Source organism: Tinamus guttatus, unplaced genomic scaffold (genome assembly GCF_059628265.1).
Source record: "Tinamus guttatus ecotype Peru unplaced genomic scaffold, ASM5962826v1 Tinamus_guttatus_pri_ptg000753l, whole genome shotgun sequence".
Taxonomy (NCBI): Eukaryota; Metazoa; Chordata; class Aves; order Tinamiformes; family Tinamidae; genus Tinamus; species Tinamus guttatus.
Genome location: NW_028289287.1, coordinates 223,616 through 238,444, shown reverse-complemented (window position 1 = coordinate 238,444; position 14,829 = coordinate 223,616). Strand labels below are relative to the sequence as shown.

Sequence of the window (14,829 nt, the reverse complement as noted above, 5' to 3'; positions counted from 1 at the left end):
TGATGAAGACATGAATTACACTTGCTTGGGACCTTTAAGCAAATGAAAGCCTGCAATCTGCAGGACAAGACCTGGAGATGAAAAATACTCAAATTCTCCATAACTGCATAGCCTTGAAACAAAACAAGACTTACATACCAAAACTGAGTGACAGAGTGGGAAAGACAGTCAAAAGAGAATCAAAATTATCCAGACGATCCTTTGTCTGTTCTCTGCAGGTAAAAAACATCAATTGTTCTGCCAGAAGAAATAGAATGTATCAGTCAAACAAGGTAGTATAAAAAGAAGACTGATTTTTCATTCATTAGTTGTGAGAGGTCCTTGTATAGTAAAACCTAGATTTACTTCTTCAGTGAATCTTTACAGTCATGCAGAAGATAAAAGAATTCATTTTTGACTACAAAACTGAAGCATTTAAAAAGGTTTAAACAAAACACCCTAATATACCCTAAATATGCTGTAATACCCATTTTATTTTGCAGAATACATTCACACCATTTGGAATTCCTTTACTGATGCAAGAAAGGGCATTATGTATGAAGAGTAACCCCAATGTAAAAAAAATCCAACCCTAAACACCAAATGATAAGCGTGTCTGCACTATAAAATGTCCATGAGTCCCCACTCAATCACAAGCCCAATACAAGAATATCATTGTCAATTTATTTACATTCATAAGCATGAATAATATTTTTATTTCCCCTTATTTCATTCAGAACTCTAAACTAAGGCTCCAAATCTACAATCAGTAGAGTGTAGGCACACTGCCATTAGCAAGACTGGATAGCCCTAATGATCCAAACCCAATACAATCAGTGGGGAATATTTCTACTTTCTTCAGTAGATTTAGAAAGGGCGTATGAGGTCAGCATCCTGCACTCATCCTGTCAGAAATTCCACTGAAGCAGTACAGTATCAGTCTCCACATAATTACATGCATCTTTTTACTGAAACTGAAGTCAGTCACATTAGTCCTACTTTCTTGAGAAAAAGATTTTTGGAATCAGACTTGCTTAAAAAAAAAAAAAAGAAAAAAAGCATATACCATACATTAGTTATTACAACAGAACACTTCTCAAATGCTTTGCTCTACTGTAAAAAGATGCAGTGTTTAGTTTTTAAACTTTTCTATTACTAGAGTTGTTTTTAAATGATTAAGGAAATGGCAGTCAATGCTCTAAAAATTCAGTATTTATCTTCTGTTATAAATCCAAAGTAATAGAAGGTAATAAGCTCTTCAGGCTCACTTGAGGCAATGCACTTGGGCATATACTTAGGAAATACACGTAGACTTGCACAAATACTTAATTAAATCTTTTCCTCTATTTAAAAAGAAATATCGAAACCATGAAAAAATTACTGAGACACATGATACCACTGTTTAAATAGTCGTAATAGGGAAATGTTTTCATTATTGCTTCAGTTACACAGAATATCAATCATGGACTACTAGGAAATGCAAAGAAACCACAATCATAAATAAAAACATACGTTTTTTTCAGTAATTTTCTTATTCTTTATTTTCTAATCTAATAACGGTAGCTAAAAGAAAAAAAAATCCAAGAACAAACATTCATAAATATTTCTATCAGCGATAGCTTCAAATCAATATTGAAATGATGATAAAATCTCAAATGATTACAAATGACGAAATTTGTCATTTGCTACATTGAGATTTGCTGCTCCACAAAACACACTGTATGGGTGCACTCAGAACGTCACTCTGTTTTTTCTTCAGAAGGCTGAAGTCCATCTTCCTTTATTAAAGTGTTTAATTGTTTCTGTGCACATGAGAGGAAGAGTTCCAAACTCAACAGATTTCTCTGACGGACAACTTGATCAAGCTGTTGAAACAGAAGAAGAAAGATCAATTTTAAGAAAACCTGAAGATAAATGCCAGAACTTGTCAGCAAAAATTCAACCACTGAACAAAAAATCCCAAATAACTTACATGAGTGCAATTAAGTAACATTTTTACTTAAGCATTTCTGATTCTCAAGAATGAAACACATGCAAGTTTAAAAATAATTTTTCAACACCTGCCAAATCCCACAAAAGTGTGGTAACAAGAAATTTGAAAAACATTGACAACACATTTTGTACTTTTTACCTTATAGACACTGGTGCAAAGAATTAAGCCAGTGTCATTGCTGTTTATCCTCCTTTGACCAGTTAGCCAAAGCATATGTTGTACATATTCTGATATGGTTATCAATAAAAGGGATAGGACTTTTAACCAATTCTAACAGAACACTATTTTCCCAACAAACCCATTAGAAAATATGTGGATACTAGTACGGAGAGGGAGATTATAACATGCGATAAAACCACAGCTCTGCGAAGTCTCTGCTATTTGGTATCCAGCAAAAAAGGGAGTTTTAGTTCCAAGGTTCACCTCGGAGGAACAGGCAAGGCTTTCGAAGGCTGTTTTATGAGAAATTTTTGCTCATAGGTAGCCAGCTGTTTTTGTCCTTCATTAATTGGCTGAATTTGCTCCACTACGCAGCAGCTATTTAATTTGATTTACAAAAATCACAAGGGCAACTGGTGCACTGGGTGAAATATTACAGGGGTATAGACTCTGGGACATGAAGATTTCCATGTTGGAGATGCATTCATTACAGCAATAACATATATTTGCTTGCAGGTTTTACACTTGCTACTCAGGAATAGCCTGACCCAATCCCACACATTACAGATAGAATTTGCTTCTGATAATAAATTTAGCAAGATTAGGGGTGGGTGAATTTGAACTCTAAAAATACATGCTACCTTTATCTACAAACCTCCCTATGGACACATAGTTTATGTGAACTGATTTCCAAAGCATCACGACGAATTCAATTTTTAGCTTTTATTAGCTGTATTCCTGATTGCATTTCCTACCCACAGCATGTACGCATTATTCTCAGGTGAGTGAAGTACTGAATAATCTGAGCAACATAATTCCTTCTGTTAATTTTGAGTGTCCTCATTACAATACTTCCTTTATAAGGATGCACGAAACCCTTAGATAGTATTTGTTAACTGCTTTTATATCAAGGAAAATGTAGTTTACTCAGCTCAGAATATGTCCTCATATTTTTTACTTAAATCTCATATTGATTTCCTAACTTCCCACTTAAAAATGTTTATTTGTTTATTTATTTATTATCTATTCTAAATAGAATCCAAATATAAATAGGTAACTAAAGAAGGTGAATGGAGCATTAATATCCTGGGGGACCAAGTAAGGTCAAAGGAATGTTCCCACTGCATTCAAAGCAGCAAAAAGTCCAGCTGTAAAAAAAACAGATCTTTATAAACCCTGTTCTCCATAGAATGAAATTTGAATTGAGCTGCATTCACCTATATGCAAAAAAGTAGATCAATTCAACTGAAAAGAAATGAAGGGAAAAAAATGAGTTGGATTGGCTAGTACTATCAGAAAAATATTAATATAAATTACTTTTCCTAAAGGAGTGATTTTCTGATTTATTTCATCAAACATTTTGTTCTTTCAGTTGTTGTTAGAATCTCGTATGGTAAGGAATTGTGAACTAAATACTTCCGGTAAAGGAAATGCACCCCATTCTTCTCCTCCCCCTCAAAAAAGATAACCGAACAATATGAATGACATAAAAACATAGTTAGGAAAAGGTATTTGAAGCTGCTTAATGCCATAATATTAGTATACAAAACATACAATAGCCTCCCTTTCACTTTAATTGAGTTCAAATGTCAAGTAAATATCACAGCAGAATGATTTTTTGAATCCTTTGAATCCTCTCCTTTGGTCAGCTACAGATACAACTGAATGTATATACAATAAAAACATAGGGTGAGACTGAGAGGTATAGGTACGCCACTCCTGAAAGTAAGTAATGGAATTTGGAAGCAGTCTAGCTTTGCACCACTGCAGTGCACTGCAAACTGTAGCATACCAGTGACTAACCAAGGTCTGGAATTCCTTAAATATAAGCAAAACAGCAGTGTGAGGCCACACAGCCATACAAGACCTACAGTGTCCAGCATCTGCAAATAGCCATGGTTTTTGAAAGCATGTTACATGTCCCATTTATAGAGAATTTGTGCTTTCATCAAAAACTGCTCTTGCAGTATGTTTAAACATATATAAGGACATAGTCCACCATTCGGCAGTTCCCATAATGCCCTAGCAACCATTTGAGTGGATATCCTGCCCTGTAAGAGAGATCCACTTTTTAGAATCAATACAACATGCAGTGCAAAGTTGGTTATACCTTCCCACTTCTCCTTGAAGATGCTATGTTTAAATGCATTTAAAAGAAGAACAAATTGATTACGAAAATAGAAACAAATCCTGTGAAGATTTGTTATGTAATATATTGTTTAACAAAGTGTTATCAACACAGTCAGATGAATGCTTTTGAATAGTGCCTTGATATGGCTGCATTTCTGCTTGCATAATGTACTATTAGACATGAAAATATTTAAGTAAGGCATACATGAAAATATTTAAGTAAGGCATTTTAAACTATTTTTCTCAACAGTGTTCTCTCTATTTTTAGGTCCTGTTCACTTCATGGAATGATCTCATTATTTAAACAAACATAAATGGACATCTGGCAAATTCAAAGTGAATATGACTCATATGCAAATGTGATCACTATGAATAACACATATTAGGAATGGAGCATTCATGCAACCAGGCCCAACTGTGCAAATTCTATAGATACTTAAAAATGCACTGTGCTAATCACATTAAAGGGAGATTTTTCTATCTCAGATCATCACTATTTTTATTACTAATCAATGTTTTTCTACCTCTATGTGAAATCCAGTTCAAAGTTGCCAGATTTGAAGACTGTATCCTATTGGCATAGATTAAATTAGCACAAAGTTTTAATGCTCCTGGTTTTCTGAACTCTGCATTATTTTAAGATGTTTAGTATCTTAAGACACTTAATGCCTTTTAAAATTCTCCAACATTTTTTTGAAGAACCAGAAGGTGTCTTTCTATGCACTTGTGTCGCACCTACTGAGGAACTGAATATACAACATATGGAAAAGCAGTTCCCAAACTGAGCAAGTGTCTATGTCATTCTTGCAGTTTCCACAGCTATAGAGAGCCATTCATTTTCCAAAAATGAGCTGATTACTGCATGGCATTCTAATTCTGAAATGATGTTTTATTCACTTGTGTTTAAAACTTCTGTCTTCTTTTGTGATCTAAGTGTAATTCTACCATTATTCTGGCCAAAGACGCCTGAATGAAACTCCCTGTGGGACCCAATCTCAGTCACGTCCTTAGGCCCTAACCCTAACTCCCCTCACCCAAATATGACAAGAGAGGCATGTCCTGAAGAGAGACACAGAACTGGAATTGCTGGAAGTGAGAATTTCATCCAAGAAATAAAACTAAAGATTCAGACATAACAATGCAGAATACTGCCACCAGATCATCGTTTTAATTCCAGGCTGCTCTATTTTATGTCATTTCTTTTTTCTCATTAAATACAATTTATGTTATTCACAGATCAAACTAAACTTAAGAATTATCTTTCTTAGGTCCTCATTTTCCTCAGTGTATATAATTAAGTTCAATGTTTCTGTAGAATGGAATGAAATCTACTGATGCCTCAAATAGAAAATACTCTGTTTCCTACAGAGATAGCTGAGCTTACACATCTTTAACATTTTCCCTTCTAACATAATTGACCACAAATAAAGGTATTCTTGTGACATGAATTTTTAGCTTCCTCTATTCACCATTCTCCACGCCTTTGGACATCTAAAATTGATTATAGAAAAAGTCACAGATCTATAAGTAATTTACATTTTACATTTGGACATTGAGGGTTGAAATTCTGATCTCAAAGTGAAGACAACTTTTGTTATTAATGTCCATGTAGCATGAACTTCATACATACAAGTGAAGACATGAAAGTTAATATTACACATGGAAGGTTAATGCCACCTTTCCTTTGAACATAAAGACTTATTTTTTGTCCACACTTTCCCAGGGAACATCATTTTCTACACCTTGAAATACAAATGTGTATTGAACAATTTATCTGGAACTTCAAATAACGATAAGACATTTCAACTCACAATTTTGGCTATTTAATACTAAGAGGAGTGGAAGATGTAATGCTCTTCATGGGGTTCAACAAATACAATCACCAGAGAATGAAAAGAGCAAAGTTGTGTAAAGTTATTGAGTAAAAAGTTGATAAATTTTACTTTTATTAGTGGTATTTTTTTATAGTTGACTATGTTTAAATAAAATCATGACATTTTCATTTGTTAATAAAGGAAAAAGAATTTTCCTTAAATATTATGAAATCAAAAATCAGCTTTTGAGTTGTCCAGATTTTTTATGAAACTCACAAAAAGAATTATATCATAAATCATTTTGTCCTGATGATCATAAATATCACAGAATGCTTAAGGTTGGAAGGGACCTCCAGAAGTCATCTAGTCCAACACCCCGGACACACAGGGTCACCTAGAGCATGTGGCACAGGATTGCGTCCAAGCGGGTTTTGAAGATCTCCAGAGAAGGAGACTCCACAACCTCTCTGGGCTGCGTGTTCCAGTGCTCCGTCACCCTCACTGTTAAGAATTTTTTCCTTAAGTTCCTGTGGAACTTTTGGTGCTTTAGTTTCTCTAGTTCTATCAGTGGCCACCACTAAAAAGAAGCCAGCACCATCCTCCTCACTGCCTCCCTTGAGGTACTAATACACACTGATCAGGTCTCCTCTCAGCCTTCTCTTCTCCAGGCTGAACGGGCCCAGCTCTTTCAGTCTTTCTATATCTTTTGATGTATATGTTTATATGCATCCATAAAGTAAAATAATAAGAAGTGGACTACAAATCCTGAAATGTATGCTTTATTGTTCATTTGAAATAATTATGTCCTTTCAAAGATGGAGCATTGATAATTTCAAGCCCAAACTTAATGGTTTAAGGAAATGAAAACATGGAGTTTGATGTATAAGAATGCATTAGGAAGCTTGAGTTTGGCATATCTAAGTTTGTGAAGCTGATATAAGAGATTTATATTATCTTACTCTTTACAAATAGCTGCTGGTTAACTGTTGGTAGAATTCATAAACCAGTTAATTCTTTCAAGTTGAATATTGAGCTGCCACAGAAAATTATAGACATTATCACAGAACAAATGCACACATTTTTTTCAAAGTCATTAGTACCAATAGAAATCCTACATATTTCAACATCTTTCTGTTTCTATCCAAGTAATTTTCAGCTGAAATATCCTAATCTTTGTAAAAAACGAAGCAATAAGCTTGCAATGAAGTGAAATGATATATTTTTTTCTGTGAAAAGACTGCTATAATTTTTCCTTTTACTCTACATTCCTAACATAAGACAGTCAAGAGTTAGGTGAATATCTCTAAAAAGAATATAATGCTTGTGAAATGCACTGACGATAACAGACTGCTTCTTCTAAATACCTACATATGTACTTATCAAATAAAGACTAGAGGGAAAAAACAATTAAGCTCTGCAGAAATCACTGGAATCAGGAATATACTTAAAGTTCAGTATAAGGAAGAACTTATTATGGCTCTTAATTTGTCCATGTACATATATGGTTTACAGAAAAAGTCTTCCAGTTGTACTCTTTCCTCTGTGCAGGAGCTTATGCTATCCAATCAACATGATATTAAAGAGTTGCTCATGTTGCAGTTTCTCCAGCTTATAGTCTTAGATTCTTGTAATTCTTGCAAATAAATTCACATTTAGGTATTTTCATTCTGTCCTACAAGTACATGCATAAATGTACTTAATAATGTTAAAAAGAATATTTTGGCATCAGTCTGCATTGTGACATACAGGTCAAGCTTGTTCTGAAGGACAGACTGAACTTCAGTGCTAAGTAGATTTTAGATCTGTTTCAACCTTAGCCACTTCTCAAATATTTTTTTGAAAAACTCAAGTTGTGGGCAGCACATTTCTGGAAGATTACAGGCTTTCTGGTGTGATTACATTTTTAACTTTTAGAGCTCCCCCCAGCATCCCCCAGTGTAGGTCCCCCTGAAAAGCACAGATGGAAATTGCTGTTCAAGTCTTTTTGCACATGCCATAGAGTATATTGGCTGATGAATCCATGATTCTCAGCAGAATATGATAGTGTAATTACAGAGCCATAAGTGTGTTTTCAGATTTACCTCTTGGAGGAAAAATCAAAGATGAGGGAGTTGTTTGGTAGAATTTTTATTAAGTTTTTTCCCACAACTAATCCACAATAACAAATGAGTTTGTCACGATTCTGAAAAATTCCATAGTTGCATAGGTTCAGCTATATCATTATACTTTCTAGTAAAAATACAGGGTCAGAAAGCTTTCAGGAAGTGCTGATCCTCTCCCCAAAGATTCAACAGAAGGCTTTAAAAAACCACCCAGCACATTAAACAGAACATATAAAAATTGTTACCTTGAGGAACCTGCAAATCTGTGAGTTGGATGAGAAAACAATGACCTACTTCCTCTCATTTCTATAATGGATGAAAAGGAAAACAGATCCATATGGTACATATGGGTAACAGAGTTTATTTTTGAGTTAATCCCACAGCAGGACATTTTTGTCTGTCCACCTGTGAATTTCTACTATTGATAACACTTACTAAGTATATAAAAACAAGATTCTTCATGGCTGCCATTTATACAGTATCTGCTGGTGTTCAAGACCGAACCTCTAGGAAAGAGTGATGTTTAATAAATTATATCACCATGTGAAAATGTTTGTTTCTCCTTAAATAAATAATGCTGCAACCTCTAAAACTTTAAGGTTTTTTTGCTCTGAACTTGATCAGTGAAACTAATAAAATAATACCATGTTGGACATGTCTTTAAAACAGATCTACCTGGTCTGCTGAAGGTGGTGGGAAAACACCCTGTCAACCCTCTCAGAATCTCTGCTGCCTCCCAGCTGGACACAGGAATGTAAGAAAACACCAACCTTCCTTCTTCATATAAATAAAACAAGAAATTTGCTTTCAATTAAGGAAGCTAAATTGAGTGAAAAAGGAACTAAAAATTGTTGTACCCTAGAATACTGTGAAAAGTGGAAAATGGGTATTATCCGAAAGCACACAAAAATAATAACGGAAACATTAATCAGAGGAGATATATGAGCAACCTATTTAATGACCTACCCACATACTAGATCAGAAATACGTGACTTCTTTACTATTTGTATTACTGACACACATTAAATACATAATTATTACCAGCATTTTCAACATACTTAAGACTGCATTCAGTGCACAATATATCTAAATAACTGTCTGAATATCTTGCATAATCTTACAAATTGAGGCTCCAAAAACAGCTTTAGGACACAGGTGGAACTTTGTGAACAGGATTGCTTGCACTGTTGAAGCACTCATGGATATAGTACAAACATACATCTCTGATATTTTTAAGGTTTCCAAAAAAAAAAATAATAAAAAAAAAAGTTTTCTCCAAACCTGTCTAACTTGCAGAAAATAAGTGCTTTGTTTACAGCTTACTGATGAGACATAAAAATGAAGTCAGATTTCTTTTATACTGAGGTTATATAGACTCTAAGCTGTATATGGAAAAGATTTTGTCTTACAAATGACAATAACATAATTCAAAAGAAAATGACTGATATCACACCTTTTTATTGTTGTAAGCTACAAGCAGTGCATCTATTTGTTGTATATTCTTTTCCAATCAATACTGGAGTTTTACCTGTTAGTATATGATGGGAAACTTCCTTGTAAAAAGCAGCCTCTGATGCTCTACCTTGCTACGAAACAGGCACAGTACCACCTAACTTAAAGAGAATTCATCAAGTGTTAGCAAGATGGAATTATCGTGTAAAGATATCGTGTTTTTGCCTATGCATGAGGCAATATTGGTTCATAGTTTTATGTCTATGAAACTTAATCTACAGGATTTAGCAACAGTCAACAGCAGCATTTGAACTTTCAAAGGATCACCTTTAAATATTGAGTACATATCAGTAGGAAAATCGCAAAAACAGGCAATCAAAACCTCACAGTGATGTTGGCAGCACCTTTCTCTACTATTACCATCTTAGGTAGATGGTAATCAAGGTAGAACTTGGGATTCAAAGAGTTCATTCATATTGTTAGAGAGAGATATTTCTGACCCTGGATATCAAATCTACAAGAACTTGATCTGAATTGCAATATCACAAATTTTGTGATTCTACCTTCTAACTTTTCAGTTTCAGCACATGATGATGATCTCTGAGTGTAATTCAGGATTCATTAGGGCCCACTGGAATTTTGTCACTAGCTTAACGTATATCAGGATTTTTTCCCAAAGTGTTGCTGGGGCAAGCATAGCAACAGCAAACCTGATCTTCCCCTTCCTCCTCACTGCTGAGGACTGGCGTTCTATTGCATATCTATCAATCACGCATCAGCCTTTGACTTTGACTGCTTACACAGCCTTTCCAAGAACACAGGATTTTATAACAGTGACATGAAAGCTTCTGAAGCTGTTAAATTGTTAATTTGTTTCAATTTATAGGCACTGAAACAAAGTGAGTTCTGCCTAAGTATCTATCCCTTTAGGAAGAAACCTCTACTAAAACACGCTGATACCTTCAGGGTATTTTCTGCTTATTTTTCACACATAGAAAAGAAAAAGCTCAATTTCTCAGCCTGTGTTTTTGAAGAACCATCTAGCTGTCCTAACAAAAAATTCTCTAAATCATTTCCTTTCTCCTTCTTGTTAAACAGACTACATACAAATTAGGTAATGAAAAAATCAATTCCACTGCAACAACAACCATTAATTTAAATTTGGCACTTGCATGTTACATGAAAAATGCATGCATTTGTATTAAACTGAACTGTAGAAACAAAAATTATTTTGCAGAATAGCTGTTGGTGTCGGAACGATGTTTGAGTAACACTGTCTTAGACTGGGATGTTTTGATAAACATGACTCTCGCATGGTACACCAGTGAAGAACAATTCATATTTTCCTTTGGGCACAATATTTTCCTCTATCTTTGAGAAGGCAAAAATCTTTTTAAAATATTTTATCATACTAAATGGAATTAATTTGTGCTGATACAAACCATGAATAAAGATGCTTATCATCACATTTATAAATATTTTTATATTGCCCTTGTTGCTGCTGCACTTAACTCATATGATATTTCTGAGTATGATTATGACCATTTTACAATTGGACATGTGAGAATATATGTACTGTGTATATTCCTGAGTTAAACTTGGCTTTACCCACCATGGAGGTGAGCATAGTTTTTAAAACCTCTAAAAGAAGAATGGTAAATTAACTCACATCTGGTTCTGTCAAGTAGCTGTATCTTGTGTTCTACACTAAATTACCATCTCTGAACTGCAGGCACAAAGTAGAAGACCAATAAAAGGATCAAAATCATCAGACCACCTCTTCTGGTATATAAAACAACTAAACAAAAGAGTTACAAATACTTCAGGCTACTTTCTATTCAGTCTTGTCAGACTCTGGGTCCTTACATAGAATGTAGAGGACTTTAGTGGTTTTCTGCCTTGAGCCATTTATATACACTGATTAGATCCCCTCTCAGCCTTCTCTTCTCCAGGCTGACCAGGCCCAGCTCCCTCAGTCTCTCCTCATAGGCCCCTGATCATCCTTGTAGCCCTGCGCTGGACTCTCTCCAATAGATCTACATCTCTCTTGTACTGGTGGGCAATAACCTTCCCCGCAGTCAAGCCAAAAGGATTAAAAAAATAATGCACAGCCTTTAACTGTCTTTCCCAAATAATGTAAGTCAGTAGTCAAGATGGTGATAGTAATAACAATATTATATATATGTATAGGCAGCTCACTAAAGCATCATGCTAATTCTCCAGTATTTGGAAAGAGATTAAGTTCTCTTGTGAATGCCTAGTACAACAGTGATGAGCTGGAACAAAGTGATTAATTCCACATATCAAATTAATAAATTTGAATTTTCCTTCTGTTTAATCTCAAAATAGACTTCCAGAAAGTTGTACAGAATGCCGAACAGCCCAACTGATAACCAGCTCATTCTCTAAAATATAATATTCCCTCCTGAACCTCAAAACAAATGATGTGGTTACAACTCAGAAGCACAATTTAAATACAGTTGAATTCTCAAACAAGGATAGATCAGGAATAATAGTAGTTTGTTTGACAGTTGTTATAGGCAGGAGACTTACAGGGCCCTCCTCTCCCATAGACTTTTCTCACAGGCAACAGAAAAAAAAAATGAAGGCCCCTCTATTTCTAAATCAAGAACATGCAGAATAGAGGGAAAGCATTGGCACAGTAACAGAGAAAGTAGGGGGAAAAAAAGGGAATCTTCCTAAATACACCATTTCCTTGGACTGCAGGTGTTGCTTATCACCCAGGGGTGGGCAAAATTCCAATACATGCTCATGGATACATACACACGGATGACTAACACTGCAAATTGTTATCAATGTGAACAGTTTGTATCTAGATGTTTGTTGCATGATTATGGGACTGCAGAGCAAAGCCAAAGTTTAGGTAGCTCTTAGAGTAATTATATCGAGGCACGTTGGATTTAAAAGACCATGTATATAAATAGCAAGAGAAGTTTTAAATATAACAACCAGTTACCTCATTGTCAACCATTACCAATGACCCTCTCCTCCTGTTCCTCCCCACTCTCCCCAATTCTTTTGGCTTTGATACTGCAATCTTTTCGCAGCAATAACACCCCTTGATTTCAGTTTCAGAAGGAATTCTGCCTGAGTAAAGAGTACAGGCATAATCTCAGATTTTGTAGATTTATGCAGTGAGACACACAAAAGAATATGAAATAGCTTTAAGTAACAAATTTCAAACTCTTGTAATTTGACTCTAGAGTAATTTTAAAATACATCTATAGGCTATATATGCAGTTTCAACTGAAGTCCTTTCATCAACATAAATGATTACACAAGTAGTCTGAAAACTTCAATTTGGGATATTTAATCAGGCTTTTTGTATTTTAATGAACCTATGTAAGTGATAGAGAATTGTATTCCTCTCTTTCCATTTTTAAATCCGGAGTACTACAATTTCCAGGAAACTTAAAATTCTCTTAAGTGCATGATGCTTCTGTACTGAAATGTGGCATAAAAGTGCCTGAGAAGCCTCTAAAGAAAAATGACTAATAAGATGTTTAGAATGAAATTCTACATGCCTCCATCAGAAACTATCATTTAATTTTAATATTTAGAAAGGATAATTTCAGAATTACAGAGACTTTACAGTTCAAAGGAACACCAAGCTCATTTCAGTATCATACGGAGTACACTGTTTCAGTCTGCTTTATTCACAGAAAAAAACGGACAGCCAGGTGCACCAACTCATCTTACACTACAACTTTACATAAATCCCCCACTTAATCCCTTGGATTTATACCGCTCTTTGAATTGGGTTAAGGAGCAGTGTAAAAATGCTCCTAAAGCCTCAATGTAAATGTTTCTTTAATCCTATTAAAGCCACAAAACAGGCCCAGCTGAATGAGTAGGAAACTGAGCTAAGGAACTCTCTGTGACCCCATCATTACTGTCTCTCTTGGCACTGACCCTCTGGTCACAAGTTCATCCTGGGCATGCTGTGGATGTACTGACATTGGACTGATAAACAACATCAGTATCTGGCCCCTTGGAATATATACATACATATCAGATGGCAGTATGTTTTGTAACTTAACAAAGTAACTTAAAGCTGAATTATTAAAACAGTTGATACAGACATAGTAGATGTAATTAAGTGCTTTCAAATGCAGCTTTATAGAATTACACAGATCTTTATGAAAATTTGGCACTGAATTTGGCCAAAATGATACAGCTTTTGTGCTTTTCTTTTTAAGTCAGAAGATGGGGTAAAAGTTAAAAGAAAAACATTCAAGGTGACACCACATTTTAAAAACTGGGAAACTGGTCTGTTAAAACATGTTGGTGGTAACATTTAGGGTTTGGACTCTCATTAATGCGGCCCCAGGGAAAATATAAACACTCTTTCTGAAATTAAATCTTGAGTTTGCCCACCACAGTTTTGTTTTCAGCTTCAGCTACTGGCACTTCAGCCTGCAATTGAGGCCTTGCATCAGATGCCAAGCCAAACATTCAGGAACAAGAATGGTAATGACACCCTATTTTGTTCTAGGTCACATTAAAATATAGTAAGTATTTGAAATTATTCATTTAAAAGAAATTGATTTTCTTAGTCTCTTCCACTTGCACTTGCCTTTAAGAAACCTTTGAAAGAAAATTGTTCTTGACTCTTGAAATTGAGCACACTTATAAGACAACAGTGAACTTCAAAATTCTGATATCCATTGAATAATACAGATGATCATGAGCTTTACCTACAGGAGCTCAGAAGTGAAGTCTCCGTTTTTAGGTGCATGATGTTGCAAATGAACAGATCAGTAAATCAAAGTCAGCAATCTGCAACATAAGCTTTTCAAGAAGAATTCTTCCTATTTTTTCCTATTTTTCCTATTTATTTTCCTATTTTCCTGTTCTTTCAGTCTGGAGAAGAGAAGGCTGACAGGGGACCTGATCAGTGTATATAAATGCCTCAAAGGAGGGAGTGAAGAGGATGGGGCCGGCTTCTTTTCAGTGGTGGCCACTGATAAGACTAGAGGTAACGGCCACAAATTGAAACACCAAAAGCTCCACAGGAACTTAAGGAAAAAATTCTCGACAGTGAGAGTGACAGAGCACTGGAACAGGTTGCTAAGAGAGGTTGTAGAGTCTCCTTCTCTCAAGATCTTCAAAACCCGCTTGGACGTTGTGTTGTGCCACATGCTGTAGGTGACCCTGTGTGTGCAGGGGCGGGGTTGGA

The 14,829-nt window shown here is 35.2% G+C and overlaps 1 protein-coding gene across 3 annotated transcripts in view; it reads right to left on the bottom strand.

The window, feature by feature from the left end:
* Positions 1-649: 649 nt before the first annotated feature.
* CCDC91 (coiled-coil domain containing 91) overlaps positions 650-14,829 on the bottom strand; it is a 115,874-nt gene continuing 101,694 nt past the window's right edge. For all 3 annotated transcript variants that reach the window (XM_088537388.1, XM_088537387.1, XM_088537389.1), the window contains one exon: positions 650-1,844. In XM_088537388.1, coding sequence (XP_088393514.1) covers positions 1,719-1,844 — 126 coding nt within the window. In that variant the 3' untranslated portion in view covers positions 650-1,718. The remainder of the gene's footprint in view (positions 1,845-14,829) is intronic.